Below are 20,339 nucleotides of genomic sequence, written 5' to 3' on the forward strand. Positions count from 1 at the left end.
TATAATATTATATAATATATAATAATATAATAATATAAAGTTTTTGAGACAGAGATGTTTTAAAATTTCTTTCATGTAAGCGTAATATTTTTAATTACTCAATTTTACATAAGTATATACAAAGCAAATGGTCATGATGTCATCGCACAATCGCAAAAATTTAGTGACAATAACTGGAATAGAAATCGCCTATTATGCGATCGATAAAGAAAACAATTCACTGGATATTTATTTTCCTCTGGTGAAGAATCATAGTATGATGTCTTGAACACATTTCAATTGAACACATGCAAATGCATATGATTTATATTGACTACATTGTAGCCTCGGTTTTACTCCAAACCAAGTTTTTTTGAAATACGTTTCCATTCTCGGAAAGTGCTACATCGTTCGTTTTGTATTTCGAACTTTTACTGGAACTACAAAATATGCTTTGAAACATAAAACACAGAAAAAATATAGAATACAGGATAAAACGTAACATATGTACTTAGATATTGTTGAATTTATTTACGTAATTATTATCAGGTTCCTGTAAACACAGGAAAATATTATGATGATTTGCTGCTTTGAGCAATTTTTTTTCACAATAAATTTCATCTCTTTGCGAAAATAAGTATTCGACTACGAAATCTCTGATATACAGAATCTACTCATGTTTTCTCTCTAGAAGCTATGGCTTTTCTCTAGAAGCCATAAACTAATTTAAGTTATTTAGTTATGTCATGTATCTTGCTGTGTAGAATAGATAATGGTGAAATACGATATGGAAGTGCTTAACATCTGAAACATATTTTGCATTGTTTTATTCCACTGTAAAGGACATGCTGCTTTGAAAGGTAATTATGCAGATAAGGTTACACCTCGCGGAAAATTATAATTTGATGTAATTTTATAACATGACATGATATGACATAATTTTACCGTGGTCGCACTTTCCATAGACATCACAAACTGCCCACCAAAAGTAATATAAAAATTTTTAGTGCCTTTTTGCAACAGGAACAAAATTATCCTTTGTATATATAAAGGAGTTACGTACCACTTAATGTTGTATCTGTCAAGTGGCGACTGATTAATCATCACAAAAAAATTAAAACAGAAATATTTTCTATTATATGAATATGTTTCATGAGCTATGTTAACATTACCTTCTGCTAATAATAAGTAAGAAAAAAAGAATAAAAGGAATATTTAAATATTATTATGCTACTGATTAATGTCTCTTACACGCTTATAAATACATGATTATGGTGATCTGAAACTTCTTGTCCGATGTAACTGGCTATGAACATATATATTAGAATGACAACTGTAAGTGTAACATACATTAAACATTCCTCCGTCGCACTTACAAGCATCAAAGCCTGGTGAAGCTAAGACAATATAGATAAAGTATTACTCGTCCCGATCAATTTTATAATTTTTTAACTTTTTATAATTCTTTATTAGGCAGACACAAACGAATCATATCAGAAAGCATATTTGATAAGTAAATTTAGGGAAATCAGTTCCAATAATCTTGATCTTGATATATGTATCATCTTATCAAGTAACCTTCAAACGGTTTAGCTGTGGCTCGTTAAAAAGTTATTAGCCTCTTAACGTGCATTTGAATTAATTCCGATAGCACTTTATTTTATATTACCATGATTTTATATTACCTGTGTTATCTCGGGCATGAAAAATGATTACATTAAAGTTATTTGTTTATACATGTCCGATGAGTATAGATGCCTGATTAACGGCTCGTTGAATGTTTAGTTTTCTTTATTCTGTTACAAGCAATACCAGCAAAAGTCAATAACTAAACCGTGCATTACGGAGTGTATTAACAAAATATAACAAATTAAAGTTTGAGAATTGTAGTGCATTTTCGATAATGTAAAACTAAAGGTAATTAGAAAAAATTGATATTCAAATAAAAATTGATATTAAAATAAATTGATATTAATACAATGTATAGGCAAGGAAAGGGACTGCAGCTTCCCTTGCAAAATGTGTAGTAAAAAGTCATTTATACTTCCACCTATACTGCATTCACGGAGAGAATGACCATGCTTTTCGTCTGGTTCGGTCAGATTCCGCGCAGCGGAGCACATTAAATTTATTTTATATTAAATCAATTTTATAATAAACAACGAGCGACGGTTAAAATCTTTTGAAGATTATTAATTAAGGTAACCTCAACAACATATATCAAGATAAAGATCACTGTTGGTGACGTTCCCAAACTGAGTAGGTAATTATTAAGAATTTAATATCAACGACATAAACAAAAAAATATGGGAAGCTTGCAATCATACCGTATTCCTTTTTTTATTTAAACATCTTTTTCATTTAAAAATACATATAAATAAAAATTTTAAATCTGTAATTATTTTTACAACTTTTTTATTACGGTTTTAATTATATCGAATTTGCATATATTATTAAGTAGTTTTTCTTTTGTCTGAAATATTAAAAAATACAAGATACTTACTCCATAAAGATTGAGACTTAAGGAAATAACACCAACTAACATTAGTGAAAAACATGATCCCACGAGATTGGATTTTATTATATCACATAATCTTTAAAAAGAAAATATAATGCTTCTTCTACCGTAATGCTAAGTACTGTTAATTATTAATGTTAATTATATAAATACTGAACTGCGCCGATATAATTAATACTAACTCTACTGCTTTGCGATAAATGTCTATGGCGTGTACAATCTTTTTATAAATTACACAATCCTTCGACAAACCAGCACTTTGAAACATCGAAGTTTCCATTGTTTGATCAATACGACAACTGCAACAAATAAATCTTGATAATTGTGCAGAAAAGGTTACACAGCGCGGAACTTTTTCATTTTGATACATGTTATGAAGAGTGAAGTTCTAAGTAATTTTTGCTTAACAACTATGTGGGAGTCGCGTGTGTGTTTGTGAGATATATCATAAATAATATTAAGGTAATAACTTTTTAATACACAACGGGTGATGGCTGAAACTTTCTGCAGATTACTCAGGGTAATATCCTCTATAACATATGTCTAGGTCAAAGTAATCGGAGCTGACCTAGTTTGTATATTATTTGTGATATATCTCTAAAACTTAACATGACCTTCATAGTTGTTAAATAAAAATCACGTAGGACTTCATCTTTCATATGTCAAATATAGGTCAAAATGAAAAAGATTCGCGCTGTGTAAACCTTTCTGCATAATTACTTAAATCTTTCTGTGTGCTGTATATATGTCGATCTTCTATACAGCTATCTAATGCAACATATAAACCGCAAATGCAGCTTTCGTATCCTTTCTTAATATAATGCATTTATTTGTTCACCTGGCGATTCTAAATAATCCACATATATATTTGATACAGCCAAATAGCATTGTTCCTGTTGCTAATAATACAATTGCTCCTATAAAGAAGTTTGCTTCCATATGCAGCAAAATATAATAGTAATACTTCTCTTGATCGATAAAGTATTCTCTCGGAACATGTATCATAAAATATTCTTCAGACACATTTATGGACGTAAAAATACCAAGAATTCGCGGGACAATTGGTAGAAGACACAGAATAAGTGCGTTGGATATGCTGTATACTATACAACAACATTAAAAACGACTGTTATGTTTGTACAAAATTATATTTTTGCGTAATATTGAATTCTTTCCAGCAATGTATGTAGACGACACTGTGTAACACATGACTCATTGTTATAGTATTTTCCAACTACGTCATCTAAGAAATCGACACAACCGTATACAACTAGAATGCTGTTCGATTATATCGTCGTTTTGCGTATTCCTGAATACCAACATTTTTACATTTGGTACTATTTAGTATTCTAAAGAATGGTATTTCGACAGGAGAAAGTAAACTTAAGGATATACTTTGAAGATAGGTGAGGCACTTTTATCGATAAAAGAGGGTCTCGAATATGAACCCATCTGTATATATCAGAAAACCTAGTGACAATGTGTTATGTGATTATCCTGCACTCTGATGGTGAAATAAAAACACCTAAGCAACGTTTCAGTTATAAGGCAACATTATATAATATTGTGTCACACAGTGCATGAGTGTGCTCCGTTGCTGGCAAACAGCCATTAAAATCTTGTTTATTTTTTTCCTTTAGCTATTTCCTTATTGTCAAATTCGAATAGAATGCTATTGGAAAAATTGACTTTTAAAATATGTCAATAAAATAGTATAGAGTCTATAATCCATAATTGACATGCTGTCTTTATTAGAAAAATTGCAATGCGAGATATGTGATAAAAGTAGTGGGGTGACTAGAAGAAGTACCATGCCTGTTTTCGCAAAATTCAAACACAAAACTTTGTAGTAAGAATTAGTACAAAGCTTGTGCGTGTGTGTGTGTGTGTGCGCGCGCGTGTGCGTGCACAATTGAATTTTGTTAAAAATATATTGACATATTTCATTTTTAATGTTAAGTTTTTCTGATATATTCCATTCGTCTGTTTACAAAATAGCATCTTTGTACTCCTATACAAATACGAAAATGTTCAAACGAGATATTGAATTGACCAATTTGACTAACTTAGTTTATTAATTTATGTCGCCACTCTAATTTATTTTACTTTGCTATATCTATTAAATTTCAATAAATGTTTTCTTACCTGACATAATAAGTGTAAAACGTTTTGCCTCGTTCCCATATTCTTTTATGATAGCGATTTCGCCTTCGTCTTTTAGCTCATCACATATATATTGAAATTTGTCTAATAAACATCTTATCTGTTAATGTATTATGTATTGTTATAGCTTTTCATTCTAAAACTTGCACAGGATAGTTATATGCACCAAAGTCATTTGTCAATAATATTTATTACAATAAGTAAAATAAAACTTAACTTACAGTATCACTATTAATGCAGAAGCAACTGTACTTTATTAGATATATAGTAAAATACAATACAAAGGAGAAAATTCTAATTCTCATATTAGGGGTGCATTCTGTAGTTAGAAATGTTGTCAACTACAATTAAAGATTTATAAAAATAAAAGTTACATGCTGCTTTTGTGTATGATTAGCAATATAGTAAGATAAAATAATCAATTATTAAATGGACGCTTTGTAAAAATATGTAACCATAACGTAATAAATGTGTTCTTCCTACACATTTAGTAATTAAAGGCGATATAAACAATGTTATTAATAAAGTGCAGAAGTATTATTAGAGTGGCTATAAAGAAAAATCTGTATAGTAACGTATTAATATGATTAAACTTATACTCATATGGTTAAACATACTTGAACTAAGATGAAGCTAATGAAAATAAAAAACAACAAGACCAGGTGTAATTCAACGAGTTTCGTGCGATGATAAGGCCATAAGGCAAGTGCACGCAAAAGTATTTTATTAAGACTAAAATGCTGATCCACAACGCAGATCGTCATACTGCGAATATCAAGGAACATTTGCTGGAAAAATATCAGACGAGAGCTTGCATTTTTTTTGAGATAAAGATATTCTGAAATTTTTTTTATGTAAATGTAATATTTCTGATTGCTCAATTTTACATAAGTATAAGACAAATGGTGCACTATATTATCGCACTATCGCAATACTTTAGTGACAATTGGCTGCGGTAGAAGTCGCCTATTATGCGATCGATAGGGGAAGCGTACGTTCAGCGTATGTTCAGTTCCCACAGAAAAAGAGTCACAAAATGATATCTCTATCAAATTTCACGGTAGCGCAGATCGCGTTTTCTTTAATATTGTATTTTCGCAAATTTCATTCGAGTGTAGGCTTTTGTGTGATACGGTTGTACTCTCCAAAGATGTATGGATACATGGACATTTTGTTCTTTTATTGCAATACGAAGATGTCTTTTCTACGTAAGTTATATTATTCAGAATTTCGTGTATTGCAACTAAATTAATATTTAATAAACTTGACTCGCGTTAAACATATTCATTTTATATGTATATTCAGCTATTACATGTTGCATTATCTACTACGTAAAAATATATTTAACGTTATACATTTTTTTAAATTCTTCTTAGCTTCTTCAAACTATTAAATCTATTAAACTATTTAACCTATTACTAAGCAAGTTTACTGCTCATAAAATGGGCTTAGTAAAACTCTATCTAGTTTTGTCCATTTCCTACACAGTAATGATACAATTTATGAGACTACAGTAATACTAGACAGTAACTGCTTGGGTGTCTAGAAAAACTGCACAGATTTCTATCAAGGTAAGGAATGAAATTTATTGCTTTTTTATTTTCAACTGGCGAAGAATCGTAGCATGATGTCTTGAACGAAGTTCATGCAACCACATATCATTTATCTTGAGTACATTGATAGTATCCATTTCATTCCAAGTTCGGAATACGTTTATATTTTTGCAAAGTTCCATATTCGGTTTAACATTTCAATCTTGTACCGGAACTGCAAACTATGATTTGGTGAAACATAAAATGCAGCGTTAATATAGAGTACAGCGTAAAACGTAAAATACATACTAACCATTGTTGAATGGATGTTGGAGTACACATATTCTCAATTGTATAATATCTTAGGATGATGTTATCTATAAATCCAATGAGAATGTAAATTATCTTCTAACGTATTATTAATCCGATTTTGATGTTTTTATTGAAAACATTGACAAAGAGCTAAATTAGCGAAGAATTACTAAATCACTAAAGGATAACTTTATTTGACTTTTTATATATATGTGATATATATTTAATATTCAAATGAGGTAGACACATTCAGCACTGGTTATATACATATCGCGAAGTGTGAATAATATGTCAAAGGTAACTAATATATTGTGAGTTTGGTTTAAATTTTGTTACTACTCATGTCCCGCACTTATTTATAATATGTAATGAGATATTATAAACGCACAAATTATATATTATAATCTTGTGTACATATATGGATTACTTTAAAGTTTCGATTAAAGAAACACTAATAAAATCGTACGATGCACCCATTGTTGCGAATTTATACTTTGAATTACGCAGGAAAATATCATGATGAGTTGCTCCGATGATTAAAAATTTCTTCTCCGTTCGACGGTAAGAATGTTACTTCAGAATTCTCTAGTATGTAGAATCTAATTTTAATTCGATCTAATCGAAACGCCATAAACTCATTTTAGTTATGTAATTATATCAGGTTGCTGCATAGAATGGAGAACGGTGAAATACGATATGGAAGCGCTTACTAACTGAAACATATTTTTCATTTTTTAACTCAAAGTGCATGCTGGTTGGAAGATTATAATTTGATATATTTTTATAACATGACATAACATGAAATAATTTTACCGTGGTCGCATTTTCTATAGACATCACTAATATTCCACCAAAAACGAAATAAAAATTTTTAGTGCCTCTTTGCAACAGGAACAAAATTATTTTCTGTATGTGTAAGGGAGTTACGTACCACTGAACACTGTATCTGTCAAATAATGATTGATTACTATTCGGAAGAAAAGAGTAATAGAATTATAATAGGAAATATTTTCTACATGAATATCTTTTATGGGCTATGTTAACTTTAACTTCTGCTAATAATATGTAAGAAGAAAAGAATAAAACGAACATTTAAATATTATTATGCTACTGAGTAATGTCTCTTACATGCTGATAAACATATGGTTATAATGGTCTGTAAGTTCTTGTCCGATGTAATTGCATATGAATATATATAGTAGAGTGACAAATAGACCTTTAGCATACACTAAATATTCCTCCGTGGCGTTTCCAAACATTACAGCCTGGTGAAGCTAAGACAATATAGATAAAATATTACTTGTCCCGATCAATTTTATAATTATTAAAATTTTTACAATTCCTTATTAGGCAGACACAATCGAATCATTTAAATCATATAAAAGTTTGATAATTACCCAGTTTAGCGAGGAAGAATCAGTTTCACAGACTTTGATTTTGACATATGTCTGTATCATTTTATCAAGTAAACTGTGTTAATTCATAATGTTTTAATCGTTGTTCGTAGTTTATCATAAAGTTATTAACTTCTTAACGCGCTAACTTGTTAATTCGGACTTTATTTTATATTATTATATATAACCATATAAGTGCCGTAAGTAGCCTGCGATGCGCCCGGTGCGATTTCAACATTTTGCGCCCTTCCTCCCAAATATGTGTGCACTCACAATCAGAGCTTTAACCAGGTTGTTACTGCGCCCCCTAAAGCTGGCGCCTGGTGCGGGGGCACCGCCCTAGTTACGGCACTGCACATATAACCTTTATTTTATATTACATATGGAGCACGATGGCCCGTGTTATTTCCGACGTGAAAAATAATTACACTAAACTTATTTATTATTATTTATTTATACAGGGTGTAAATCGAAAGGTCCTGAACCACTTTTTCTATAATGTTTAATAAAATAGTAATTATTGAGTAAAGTCGATCGAATCAGCGCCGACCCTTAGCTGGGCGTGCGTCAGCGAGCGGAGCGTCTAGTAGTGTGTGTGAGTACTCCGCCGCTGCGATCATCGTTCATGCTGTAAGGCCCGTTTCTACCAATGTCGTTTAACTTTAACCGTAGTTTAACTGACTCTTCGTCTCTTTAGGCAGGTAGTTAGAAAAGAACAGAGAGTGAGTTAAACTACGGTTAAAGTTAAACGACATTGGTAGAAACGGGCCTAAGACAGCTGTGTGACTCACAGATGTGTATACTTCTAAAGAACGGCGTTGACTGGACTGATTTTACTCAATAATTACTATTTTATTAAACAGTATTGAAAAAATCATTTAGGACATTTCGACTCAGTAATTTTTCATAAGAAACATTGTGTAAATAGTAGGCGCGAATTAAATTACACAACCTTGTATATAAACTTATTTATTATTATTCATTTATATTTACATATAATGCAAATATTGGATTGGTCGGAACATCCGTATGTACTTGTTTCAGCAAAGTTGAAACACAAGACTTTGTTAATAATACTTCATACAAAGTTCTGCATTTGAATTTAAAAGAAGCGGGCATAGATTTTTCGGACAACTCAATGTAAATATCTTCCCAAACCAATTAATAGGTAGAAGATTATGTTTTCCTCATTAAATGTATTTTATGTTAACAAAGTGTAATAAACAACGAGCAACAGTTAAAATGTTTCGCAAGTTACTATTTAAGATGATCAAAACAACATATGTCAAGGTCGTTATAGATGGCTCTCCTAAACTGAACAATTATCAATAATCAAGAATTATCAAAAATATCAAAGGCATAAACGTGAAAAGCTTACAATCACACCGTATCTTTCTTTCATTTCGATACATTTCAAAATACCCACACAGAAAATAATTTGTATTAGATATCTACTGGATATTTTTGGTGGATATATGGATATCCATGAATATGTAGGAAACAGCCAGTGGACATGCCTTAAATATCCAAATGTCCGCAATACGAGGTTGCATAAATATCAATGGGATATGTAGACCAATATCTATTGAACATCTACATCACTATCCTCGGGATAGTTATATTGTATATATAATAGATATCTAGTGCATATATATTAATATTCAGTGGATTTCTCCGTGAATATCCATTCATGATATCGTTAGTGTAAGACAATAAATGGAACATGACTCTAAAATTGCAAAATAACATAAACAGAATTTTGATTGCAGAAATACTATATGACAGAAATGTGATTATAATGTCACCATGATTTATTAAGAAATATTAAGAAAAGAGTACTGGATCGGTTTTCCGGATGGTTATTTATAAGGTGATAACGCAAATGTTTCTTGCGAGAACATTACGCCTGGCCTGGCCATCTATCGGTCGCTTGGTGAATCAGAGGCGGGAATCTACATGGACCATGGATATAAATAACATCTTATAGATATCTTTGATAGCTTCGTAATAGACATGGATATGTGAATAATATGTAAATACCCACTAGATATCTTCAATAATTACTTGGCGAATATGGATATATAAATAATATATAAATATCCAAGAGATATCCCCCCTAGTTATTCTAGAGATATAGATATTTTGTATATCTATTAAATATCGATACGTTATCTATAATAGATATGGACATCAAATAGATATGTAGATATTTATTAGATATTTAATGAACATTTTGTTCTGTGTGGGTAAATATAGAATTTAAAAATAAATAGAAATTCAAATTTAAATCTGTAATTATTTTCACAACTTTTCGATTACGGTTTTAACCCTCCGTCGTCCAACTGTACACTTGAGTGACACGCCTGAAACTACTATGGTAAATTTCACCGACAAATTTCAATTTTTCATAAAAAACCTACTGATCATTCCGGTTTGGTGACTGTCAAAACATGTTCAGAAACGTTCAAAGAGTCACCTGGAATTTTGCCACATTTTTTAAAGCAGTTATGTATTAGCGATACATGTATAACACTCAAGTGTACAGTGGGACGATGGCGTTGTTTAAAAAATGATGGACGACGGAGGGTTAATTATATCGATTTTCCATATCATTAAGTATCTTTTTCTTTGTCTGCAATATTAAGAAGTATCAGATACTTACTCCATAAAGATTGAGACTTAAGGAAGTAACACTAATTAACATTAGTATAAAAGACATTCCCACAAAATTGGATTTTATTATATCACAAACTCTTTAAAAAGAAAATAATGGTTCTACATACCGTAATGCTAACTACATTTATAATTATTAATGTTAATTACATAAATACTGCAATGCATTGTCATCATACTAACTCTATTGCCTTGCGATGAATGTCTATGGCATGCACAATCGTTTTATAAATTACATAATCCTTCGACAACCCAGCAATTTGAAACATCGGAGTCTTCATTGTTTGATCAATACGATAACTGCAACAAATAAATTTGTCTGTGTTATATTTATGTCGATTTTCATACGTATCTCAGATGTTAATGCAAATTATAAACAGCAAATACAACTTTTATATGCCGTTCTAGTATAATGCATTTATTTGTTCACCTGGCGATTCTAAATAATCCACACATATATTTCATGCAGCCAAACAGCAATGTTCCTGTTGCTACTAATACTATTGCTCCCATAAAGAGGCTAACGTCCATGTGCAGCAAAATACAATAGTAATATTTCTCTTGATCGATAAAGTATTCTCTCGGAATATGTATCATAAAATGTTTTTCAGACACATTTGTGGACGTAAAAGTACGAAGAATGCGCGGAAAAACTGGTAGAAGACACGTAGTGAGTATGTTGAACATGCCGTACACTGTATAACAATATTAATAAAACCTGTTATGTATGTACAAAGTAAATTTTTTGTGTAATATTATATCTCATATCTTATTCATTTTAGCCTTTAGCCTTTTGCTTCTTGTCAAATTCGAATAAAATATGAAATGTATTATTCGTGAAATTGACTTTCGAAAATATCATTTAAATAGAATAGAACTTTTAATCAATAATGCCATGTCGTTTCTGTTGCAGAAATTATAATACAAGACGTGATGTGATAAAAGTGTTGAATTGTTCGGAAAGTCTGTGTGTTTTAGCAAAAGTCGAACTCAAATCTTTGTAGTAAGGGTATATGCCTACCTAGAAACTTTCAAAAAAATCGATGTTTTCATATTTTCTTAAAGTACAACATCTTGAAAATATTTCCTGACAATTTCAAGATAATTCGAGCAAACTGGACAAAGTTATAAGCGTTTTCTGTGAAGCGCGCAGTATACCTACGGAGCAGGTAGGGCGCAACAGCTATTGGAGGAAAAACATAAGGCCCTTTCTCATTGTTTCACTGAATATTAACAAAAACAGAATTATTTCTGTGTCAATTCATGTCGCTAACTGGAAAGCAGCCATAAAATCTAGAAAATCTTTAATTTAAATAAAATAGCCTTCTTTAGCTTGGAGCTGTACAATACATGGCTGTTTTCGCTAGTATTTCGTGGTATAAAGTGCCATGACGGACACAAGAAAGGCTCAAGGAATATCTGAAAACATCAGAAAATATTTGACATCGAGAGCAACAAAAAATATAACAACCTACACGTTCACTTGAGATAGAGAGGAATCCGGAAAGTACATCTGCACAAAAATTAAATTGCAAGAAAATATTATAGTGCCACAAGATAGCTCTATTGAGTATAGAATTTAAACTTTCATAACAATATTGCTGCTATTTCGAATTTCATGATATCACTGATTATTGGCAATGGTTTCTATGTGTTAAAACATTTGATTTATGTGCTAAATATCCTTTTTTACCTTTACGTAATATTAATAAAACTACTAACTTTGGCTTATCTCTGCATTTTAATATTGTAAAATTAAAATAACTAAGAAATTACATAAAAACATTTTATTCTTTTTAAGTTTAAATTTATTGAGAAATATTCAGAATATTTATATTTTATGTCTTGTAGTATAAAGTGATGTAACGCGTGTAATAGTAATGTGAAATTTCAAATAACAAGTACGCGTGGACTTGGATTCAAGATAGTGATAGTATGCAACAAATGCCAATCTCAATGTATTCCTTCGTATGCCTACATCAACATAAAATTAAATCAACATGAAATTAATAGACGATTTATATTTACAATGAGAGTACTAGATCTCGGTATAAAAGATGCTCAAAAGTCTTGCCGAATACACATTTACATGCTGCGACAATAGATGAACTTCGTATAAAAAGAGTAGATCTATGAACGCAGCAGAGTATCCGGGAGGCAAGACAGCATTACAGAAACAGAAGAACAAATTGAAAGTTTAGAGGCGGCAACTCTGTGTAAATTGAAAAAGTAATTTTGTATCTAGGTGTAAACTACATGCAAAACGTTAAACTCGTTTATCCCAAAATCACATTTTAAAGTCGCTGACCACTATAATTATGAAACTACTTAATCGATTTAATTCAGATTTAGTTCGACTTTGCGCAGGCTTATTTTAGAGTTAGAAATCTAGGACACAAGATGGAGTTGTTTCAATTTTTTTTATTTACTTTTTTACAGACAAAAAACTGTTTTTTTGAAAAAAATTCACAAAAATGCATGCTTTTTAGAGCCTTCTAGATAGGCATACTCCCTAAATTCTTACTTCTTAATGTGTGTAATTGAATTTTTCTAAAAATATATTTGCATACACATTCCAAATTTAATACAAAGCTTTTCTGATATAATGTATTCTATTTAATATAAAATAGGATATGTATCCGAATAGAAATATTAACATGTTCTGGCAAGATATTATATTAACTTTAACTAACTCAGTTGTTTAATTTATTTCGCCACTGTAATTTATTATACTTTGCTACATATAGCACATTTCAGTAAGAGTTTTCTTACAGGAAATTATAACGGTAAAACGTTTCGCCTCATTTCCATATTCTTTTATGATAGCGATTTCGCCTTCATCTGTTAGCTCGTCACATATATATTGAAATTTCTCCAATAGGCATCCTATCTATCATATTAAACTAATATATTATGTATTGTTATTGCTTTGTTTATGCTAAAACTTGAACAGAATAGCTATGTGGACAAAAGTCATTTGTTCGTTATTTATTGAAACGAATAGAATAAAACTCAACTTACAGTATGGGCATTAACACGAAAGGAAAGGTAGTTTATCAAATACAGAGTAAAGTACAATACAAGAGAGAAAATTTTAATTGCCATATGAGGTGTGCATTCTGTAGTCAGAAATGTTGCCAACTATAATCAACGATTACAAAAGAAAAGTTAAATACTATTTTAAATAATAGTTGTAAGAAGTGTGTTACTACATATCCAGTAACTAAATGATATATAAATAATCTTATCAAAAAAGTCCGAAAATTATAGTTGCCATAAGTAAAACTCTTATACTAATTTATAGTATAATGATATCAGTAAAGATATAAATACCTGGGCAGCGATAAAGCTAATCAAAATAACAAGAAAGAAGGTCAGGTGAAATTCAACGAGTTTCGTTCGATGATAAGGCCATAAGGCAACTGCACGAAAAAGTATTTTATTGATACTAAAATACTGCTGCACAACACAGATCGCCATTCTGCAAATGTCGAGGAGCGTGTGGTAGCGTATTACTCGATGGAATGTTTGCACCTTTTCGTGAAGATGAAAATGTTTTGAAATTTCCTTTATGTAAGCGTAATATTTCTCAATTGCTCAATGTTGCATAAGTATAAGACAAATAGTGCCCGATATTATCGCACTATCAAAATAATTGTGTGACAATTGGCTGGGGTATAAGACTATTACGCGATCGATATAATGGGGAAAGTAATTCAGGATGTTCAGTTCTCACAGAAAAAGTCATAAAACAGCTCTTTCAAATTTCACGCAAGCGTAAATCGTGTTTTCATTAATATTGTATTTTCGCCCGATTCAGTCAAGTCTAGACTTTCGTGAGAGACGGTTGTATTCTGGAAAGATGTAATAATCCAGTTCTTTCTTTTATTGCAGTACGAATGTATTAAAAAAAGGTGAATTAGTGAATAATCACTTACAAAGGAAAACTTCATTTGATATATGTACGTGATATATATTTGATATTCAAATCAGGTATACATTCAGCACTGGTTATATATCACGAAATATGAATAACATGTCAAAGTTAAATAATGTATGGTGAGTTTGGTTTACATTTTGTTACTAATCATGCCCCGAACATTTTTTACTATGTAATTAGATACGCACAAATTATAATATGTAATTATATACGCACAAATGCTATATTATAAACTGGTGTACATATATGGATTACTTTAAAGTTTCGATTAAAGAAACTCTAATAAAATCGTACGATGCACCCATTGTTGCGAATTTATACTTTGAATTACGCAGGAAAATATCATGATGAGTTGCTCCGATGATTAAAAATTTCTTCTCCGTTCGACGGTAAGAATGTTACTTCAGAATTCTCTAGTATGTAGAATCTACTTTTAATTCGATCTAATCGAAACGCTATAAACTCATTTTAGTTATGTAATTATATCAGGTTGCTGCATAGAATGGAGAACGGTGAAATACGATATGGAAGCGCTTACTAACTGAAAAATATTTTTCATTTTTTAACTCAAAGTGCACGCTGGTTGGAAGATTATAATTTGATATATTTTTATAACATGACATAACATGAAATAATTTTACCGTGGTCGCATTTTCTATAGACATCACTAATATTCCACCAAAAACGAAATAAAAATTTTTAGTGCCTCTTTGCAACAGGAACAAAATTATTTTCTGTATGTGTAAGGGAGTTACGTACCACTGAACACTGTATCTGTCAAATAATGATTGATTACTATTCGGAAGAAAAGAGTAATAGAATTTTAATAGGAAATATTTTCTACATGAATATCTTTTATGGGCTATGTTAACTTTAACTTCTGCTAATAATATGTAAGAAGAAACGAATAAAACGAACATTTAAATATTATTATGCTACTGAGTAATGTCTCTTACATGCTGATAAACATATGGTTATAATGGTCTGTAAGTTCTTGTCCGATGTAATTGCATACGAATATGTATAGTAGAGTGACAAATAGACCTTTAACATAAACTAAATATTCCTCCGTGGCGCTTCCAAACATCATAGCCTGGTGAAGCTAAGACAATATAGATAAAATATTACTTGTCCCGATCAATTTTATAATTTTTAAAATTTTTACAATTCCTTATTAGGCAGACACAATCGAATCATTTAAATTATATAAAAGTTTGATAATTACCCAGTTTAGCGAGCGAGAATCATTTTCACAGACTTTAATTTTGACATATGTCTGTATCATTTTATCAAGTAAACTGTGTTAATTCATAATGTTTTAATCGTTGTTCGCAGTTTATCATAAAGTTATTAACTTCTTAACGCGCTAACTTGTTAATTCGGACTTTATTTTATATCATATGTATATAACCATATAAGTGCCGTAAGTAGCCTGCGGTACGCCCGGTGCGGTTTCAACATTTTGCGCCCTTCCTCCCAAATATATGTGCATTCACAATCAGAGCTTTAACCAGCTTGTTACTGCGCCCCCTAAAGCTGGCGCCTGGTGCGGGAACACCGCCCTAGTTACGGCACTGCACATATAAACTTTATTTTATATTACATATACTGCACTTTATTTTATATTACATATGGAGCATGATGGCCCGTGTTATTTCCGACGTGAAAAATAATTACACTAAACTTATTTATTATTATTTATTTATACAGTGTGTAAATCGAAAAGTCCTGAACCACTTTTTCTATAATGTTTAATAAAGTAGTAATTATTGAGTAAAGTCGATCGAATCAGCGCCGACCCTTAGCTGGGCGTGCATCAGCGAGCGGAGCGTCTAGTAGTGTGTGTGAGTACTCCGTCGCTGCGTTCATCGTTCATGCTGTAAAACAGCTGTGTGACTCATAGATGTGTATACTTCTAAACAACGGCGTTGACTGGATTGATGTTACTCAATAATTACTATTTAATTAAACAGTATAGAAAAAATCATTTAAGACATTTCGAATCAGTAATTTTTCATAAGAAACATCATTGTGTAAACAGTAGGCGCGAATTAAATTAAACAACCGTGTATATAAACTTATTTATTATTATTCATTTATATTTCATTATAATGCAAATATTGGATTGGTCGGAACATCCGTATGTACTTGTTTCAGCAAATTTGAAACACAAGACTTTGTTAATAATACTTCATACAAAGTTCTGTATTTGAATGTAAAAGAAGCGGGCATAGATTTTTCGGACAACTCAATGTAAATATCTTCCCAAACCAAGTAATAGTTAGAAGATTATGTTTTCCTCAGTAAACGTATTTTATGTTAACAAAGTATAATAAACAACGAGCAACGGTTAAAATGTTTCGCAAGTTACTATTTAAGATGATCAAAACAACATATGTCAAGGTCGTTATAGATGGCTCTCCTAAACTGAACAATTATCAATAATCAAGAATTATCAAAAATATCAAAGGCATAAACGTGAAAAGCTTGCAATCACACCGTATCTTTCTTTCATTTCGATACATTTCAAAATAAATATAGAATTTGAAAAGAAATAGAAATTCAAATTTAAATCTGTAATTATTTTCACAACTTTTCGATTACGGTTTTAATTATATCGATTTTCCATATCATTAAGTATCTTTTTCTTTGTCTGAAATATTAAAAAGTATCAGATACTTACTCCATAAAGATTGAGACTTAAGGAAGTAACACTAATTAACATTAGTATAAATGACGTTCCCACAAAATTGGATTTTATTATATCACAAACTCTTTAAAAAGAAAATAATGGTTCTACATACCGTAATGCTAACTACATTTATAATTATTAATGTTAATTACATAAATACTGCAATGCATCGGTATAATACTAACTCTATTGCCTTGCGATGAATGTCTATGGCATGTACAATCTTTTTATAAATTACACAATCCTTCGACAAACCAGCAATTTGAAACATCGGAGTCTTCATTGTTTGATCAATACGATAACTGCAACAAATAAATTAGTCTGTGTTATATTTATGTCGATTTTCATACGTATCTCAGATGTTAATGCAAATTATAAACAGCAAATACAACTTTTATATGCCGTTCTAGTATAATGCATTTATTTGTACACCTGGCGATTCTAAATAATCCACACATATATTTCATGCAGCCGAACAGCAATGTTCCTGTTGCTACTAATACTGTTGCTCCCATAAAGAGGCTAACGTCCATGTGCAGCAAAATACAATAGTAATATTTCCCTTGATCGATAAAGTATTCTCTCGGAATATGTATCATAAAATGTTCTTCAGACACATTTGTGGACGTAAAAGTACGAAGAATTCGCGGAAAAACTGGTAGAAGACACGTAGTGATTATGTTGAACATGCCGTACACTGTATACCAATATTAATAAAACCTGTTATGTATGTACAAAGTAATTTTTTTGTGAAATATTATATCTCATATCTTATTCATTTTAGCCTTTAGTCTTTTGCTTCTTGTCAAATGCGAATAAAATATGAACTGTATTATTCGTGAAATTGACTTTCGAAAATATCATTTAAATAGAATAGAACTTTTAATCAATAATGCCATGTCGTGTCTGTTGCAGAAATTATAATGCAAGAAAATATTATAGTGCCGCAAGATAGCTGTATTGAGTATAGAATTTAAAATTTCATAACAATATTGCTGCTATTTCGAATTTCATGATATGTAAAGTGATGTAACGTGTGAAATATGTGAAATTTCAAATAACAAGTACGCGTGGACTTGAATTCAAGATAGTGATAGTATGCAACAAATGCCAATCTCAATGTATTCGTTCGTATGCCTACATCAACATAAAATAAAATCAACATGAAATTAATAGACGATTTATATTTACAATGAGGGTACTAGATCTCGGTGAAAGGATGCTCAAAAGTCTTGCCGAATACACATTTACATGCTGCGACAATAGATTAACTGCGTATAAAAAAAGTAGATCTGTGAACGCAGCAGAATATCCGGGAGATAAGACAGCATCACAGAAACAAAAAAATAAATTGAAGTTTTAGAGGCGACAACTGCAGCAGAAAGGCCATTATATGGGCCAGAAATCGATATCTCTGTGTAAGTTGAAAAAGTAATTTTGTATCTAGATGTAAACTACATGCAAAACGTTAAACTCGTTTATCCCAAAATCACATTTTAAAGTCGCTGACCACTATAATTATGAAACTACTTAATCGATTTAATTCAGATTTAATTCAGATTTAATTCGATTTTGTGCAGGCTTATTTTAGAGATAGAAATCTAGGCCACCAAATGGAGTTGTTTTAGTTACTGTTTTACACACAAAAAACTGTTTGGTTGAAAAAAATTCACAAAAATGCATGCTTTTTAGAGCCTTCTAGATAGGCATACTCCCTAAATTCTTAATTCTTAATCTGTGTAATTGAATTTTTCTAAAAATATATTTGCATACACATTCCAAATTTAATATAAAGCTTTTCTGATATAATGTATTCGATTTAATATAAAATAGGATTTGTATCCCAATAGAAATATTAACATGTTCAGGCAAGATATTATATTAACTTTAACTAACTCAGTTGTTTAATTTATGTCGCCACTGTAATTTATACTTTGCTACATATAGCACATTTCAGTAAGAGTTTTCTTACAGGAAATTTTAATGGTAAAATGTTTCGCCTCGTTCCCATATTCTTTTATGATAGCGATTTCGCCTTCGTCTGTTAGCTCGTCACATATATATTGAAATTTCTCCAATAGGCATCTTATCTATCGTATTAATAATATATTACGTATTGTTATTGTTGTTTATTCTAAAACTTGAACAGAATAGCTATGTGCAAAAAAGTCATTTGTCCGATATTTATTGGAACGATTAGAATAAAACTCAACTTACAGTATGGGCATTAACACGGAAGGAAAGATACTTTATCAAATATAGAGTAAAGTACAATACAAGAGAGAAAATTTTAATTGCCATATGAGATGTACATTCTGTAGTTAGAAATGTTGCCAACTATAATCAGTGATTACAAAAGAAAAGTTAAATACTATTTTTATGATTATGTATGCTTTTGATAATCGTAAGTTAATCTAATAATATCACAAAAGGGTTGTAAATGTAATATAACATAATAAGTGTGTAAGAAGTGTGTTACTACATATCCAATAACTAAATGATATATAAATAATCTTATTAAAGAAGTCCGAAAAACTTATTAGGGTGGCCATAAATAAAAATCTATATGGTAATTTATTGTGTAATAATGTGATTAAAAATATAAAGATACCTGGGCAGCGATAAAGCTAATCAAAATAACAAGAAAGAAGGACAGGTGAAACTCAACGAGTTTCGAGCGATGATAAGGCCATAAGGCAACTACACGAAAAAGTATTTTATTAATACTAAAATACTGCTCTACAACACAGATCGCCATTCTGCAAATGTCGAGGAGCGTCTGGTAGCGTATTACTAGATGGAATGTTTGCACCTTTTCGTGAAGATGAAAATGTTTTGAAATTTCTTTTATGTAAGCGTAATATTTCTAATTGCTCAATTTTGCATAAGTATAAGACAAATAGTGCCCGATATTATCGCACTATCAAAATAATTGTGTGACAATTGGCTGGGGTATAAGACTATTACGCGATCGATATAACGAGGAAAGTAATTCAGCGGATGTTTAGTTCTCACAGAAAAAAAGTCATAAAATATCTCTTTCAAATTTCACGCGAGCGCAAATCGTGTTTTCCTTAATATTATATTTTCGCCCATTTCAGTCAAGTCTAGACTTTCATGCGATACGGTTGTATTC

General features: G+C 30.8%; 4 protein-coding genes across 15 annotated transcripts in view; 1 reads left to right on the plus strand and 3 right to left on the minus strand.

The window, feature by feature from the left end:
• The window catches only part of LOC105284147 (phosphatidylinositol 3,4,5-trisphosphate 3-phosphatase and dual-specificity protein phosphatase PTEN), a 77,820-nt gene that overhangs the window by 24,620 nt on the left and 32,861 nt on the right, over positions 1 to 20,339 (plus strand). The window contains exon 9 of one of the 3 annotated variants that reach the window (XM_026970308.1): positions 18,119 to 19,491. The exons of the other annotated variants lie outside the window; for them this stretch is intronic. Coding sequence (XP_026826109.1) covers positions 18,119 to 18,180 — 62 coding nt within the window. The 3' untranslated portion in view covers positions 18,181 to 19,491. Of the gene's footprint in view, positions 1 to 18,118; positions 19,492 to 20,339 lie in introns of those variants that run through there. 3 annotated transcript variants of the gene reach the window in all.
• Positions 72 to 5,460, minus strand: LOC105284145. Of its 5 annotated transcripts, none has more exons than XR_894819.3 (9): positions 5,278 to 5,460; positions 4,882 to 5,001; positions 4,643 to 4,760; positions 3,336 to 3,600; positions 2,656 to 2,796; positions 2,483 to 2,573; positions 1,231 to 1,376; positions 515 to 1,057; positions 72 to 419 (listed from the first exon to the last, which is right to left on the minus strand). XR_894819.3 is itself a non-coding variant. In XM_011347444.3 (9 exons), exons 1-9 carry the CDS (start codon positions 5,443 to 5,445, stop codon positions 724 to 726), a joined length of 1,242 nt encoding a protein of 413 aa, XP_011345746.2. In that variant the 5' UTR covers positions 5,446 to 5,460; the 3' UTR covers positions 74 to 723. The 5 variants fall into 5 exon arrangements, 3 of the variants coding, with proteins under 3 accessions (XP_011345747.2, XP_011345745.2, XP_011345746.2); XR_894818.3 differs by having other exon boundaries at positions 491 to 1,057; XM_011347444.3 differs by having other exon boundaries at positions 74 to 783; positions 925 to 1,057.
• On the minus strand, positions 4,832 to 14,394 carry LOC105287244. 4 transcript variants are annotated; one of them, XR_003406639.1, is made up of 9 exons: positions 13,905 to 14,394; positions 13,593 to 13,712; positions 13,344 to 13,461; positions 11,002 to 11,266; positions 10,755 to 10,871; positions 10,561 to 10,651; positions 7,633 to 7,778; positions 6,506 to 7,450; positions 4,832 to 6,434 (listed from the first exon to the last, which is right to left on the minus strand). XR_003406639.1 is itself a non-coding variant. In XM_026970313.1 (9 exons), the coding sequence occupies exons 1-9, from the start codon at positions 14,049 to 14,051 to the stop codon at positions 7,149 to 7,151; spliced, it is 1,206 nt and encodes a 401-aa protein (XP_026826114.1). In that variant the 5' UTR covers positions 14,052 to 14,394; the 3' UTR covers positions 4,832 to 7,148. The 4 variants fall into 4 exon arrangements, 3 of the variants coding, with proteins under 3 accessions (XP_026826114.1, XP_026826113.1, XP_026826112.1); XM_026970313.1 differs by having other exon boundaries at positions 4,832 to 7,217; positions 7,318 to 7,450; XM_026970312.1 differs by having other exon boundaries at positions 4,832 to 7,444.
• LOC105287242 lies at positions 14,529 to 20,303 on the minus strand. Of its 3 annotated transcripts, XM_026970316.1 has the most exons (9): positions 19,815 to 20,303; positions 19,421 to 19,540; positions 19,176 to 19,293; positions 17,636 to 17,900; positions 17,389 to 17,505; positions 17,195 to 17,285; positions 15,468 to 15,613; positions 15,153 to 15,285; positions 14,529 to 15,052 (listed from the first exon to the last, which is right to left on the minus strand). In XM_026970316.1, exons 1-9 carry the CDS (start codon positions 19,959 to 19,961, stop codon positions 14,984 to 14,986), a joined length of 1,206 nt encoding a protein of 401 aa, XP_026826117.1. In that variant the 5' UTR covers positions 19,962 to 20,303; the 3' UTR covers positions 14,529 to 14,983. The 3 variants fall into 3 exon arrangements, with proteins under 3 accessions (XP_026826117.1, XP_026826116.1, XP_026826115.1); XM_026970315.1 differs by having other exon boundaries at positions 14,529 to 15,279; XM_026970314.1 differs by having other exon boundaries at positions 14,529 to 15,285.

This window comes from Ooceraea biroi, chromosome 6 (genome assembly GCF_003672135.1).
Source record: "Ooceraea biroi isolate clonal line C1 chromosome 6, Obir_v5.4, whole genome shotgun sequence".
Taxonomy (NCBI): domain Eukaryota; kingdom Metazoa; phylum Arthropoda; class Insecta; order Hymenoptera; family Formicidae; genus Ooceraea; species Ooceraea biroi.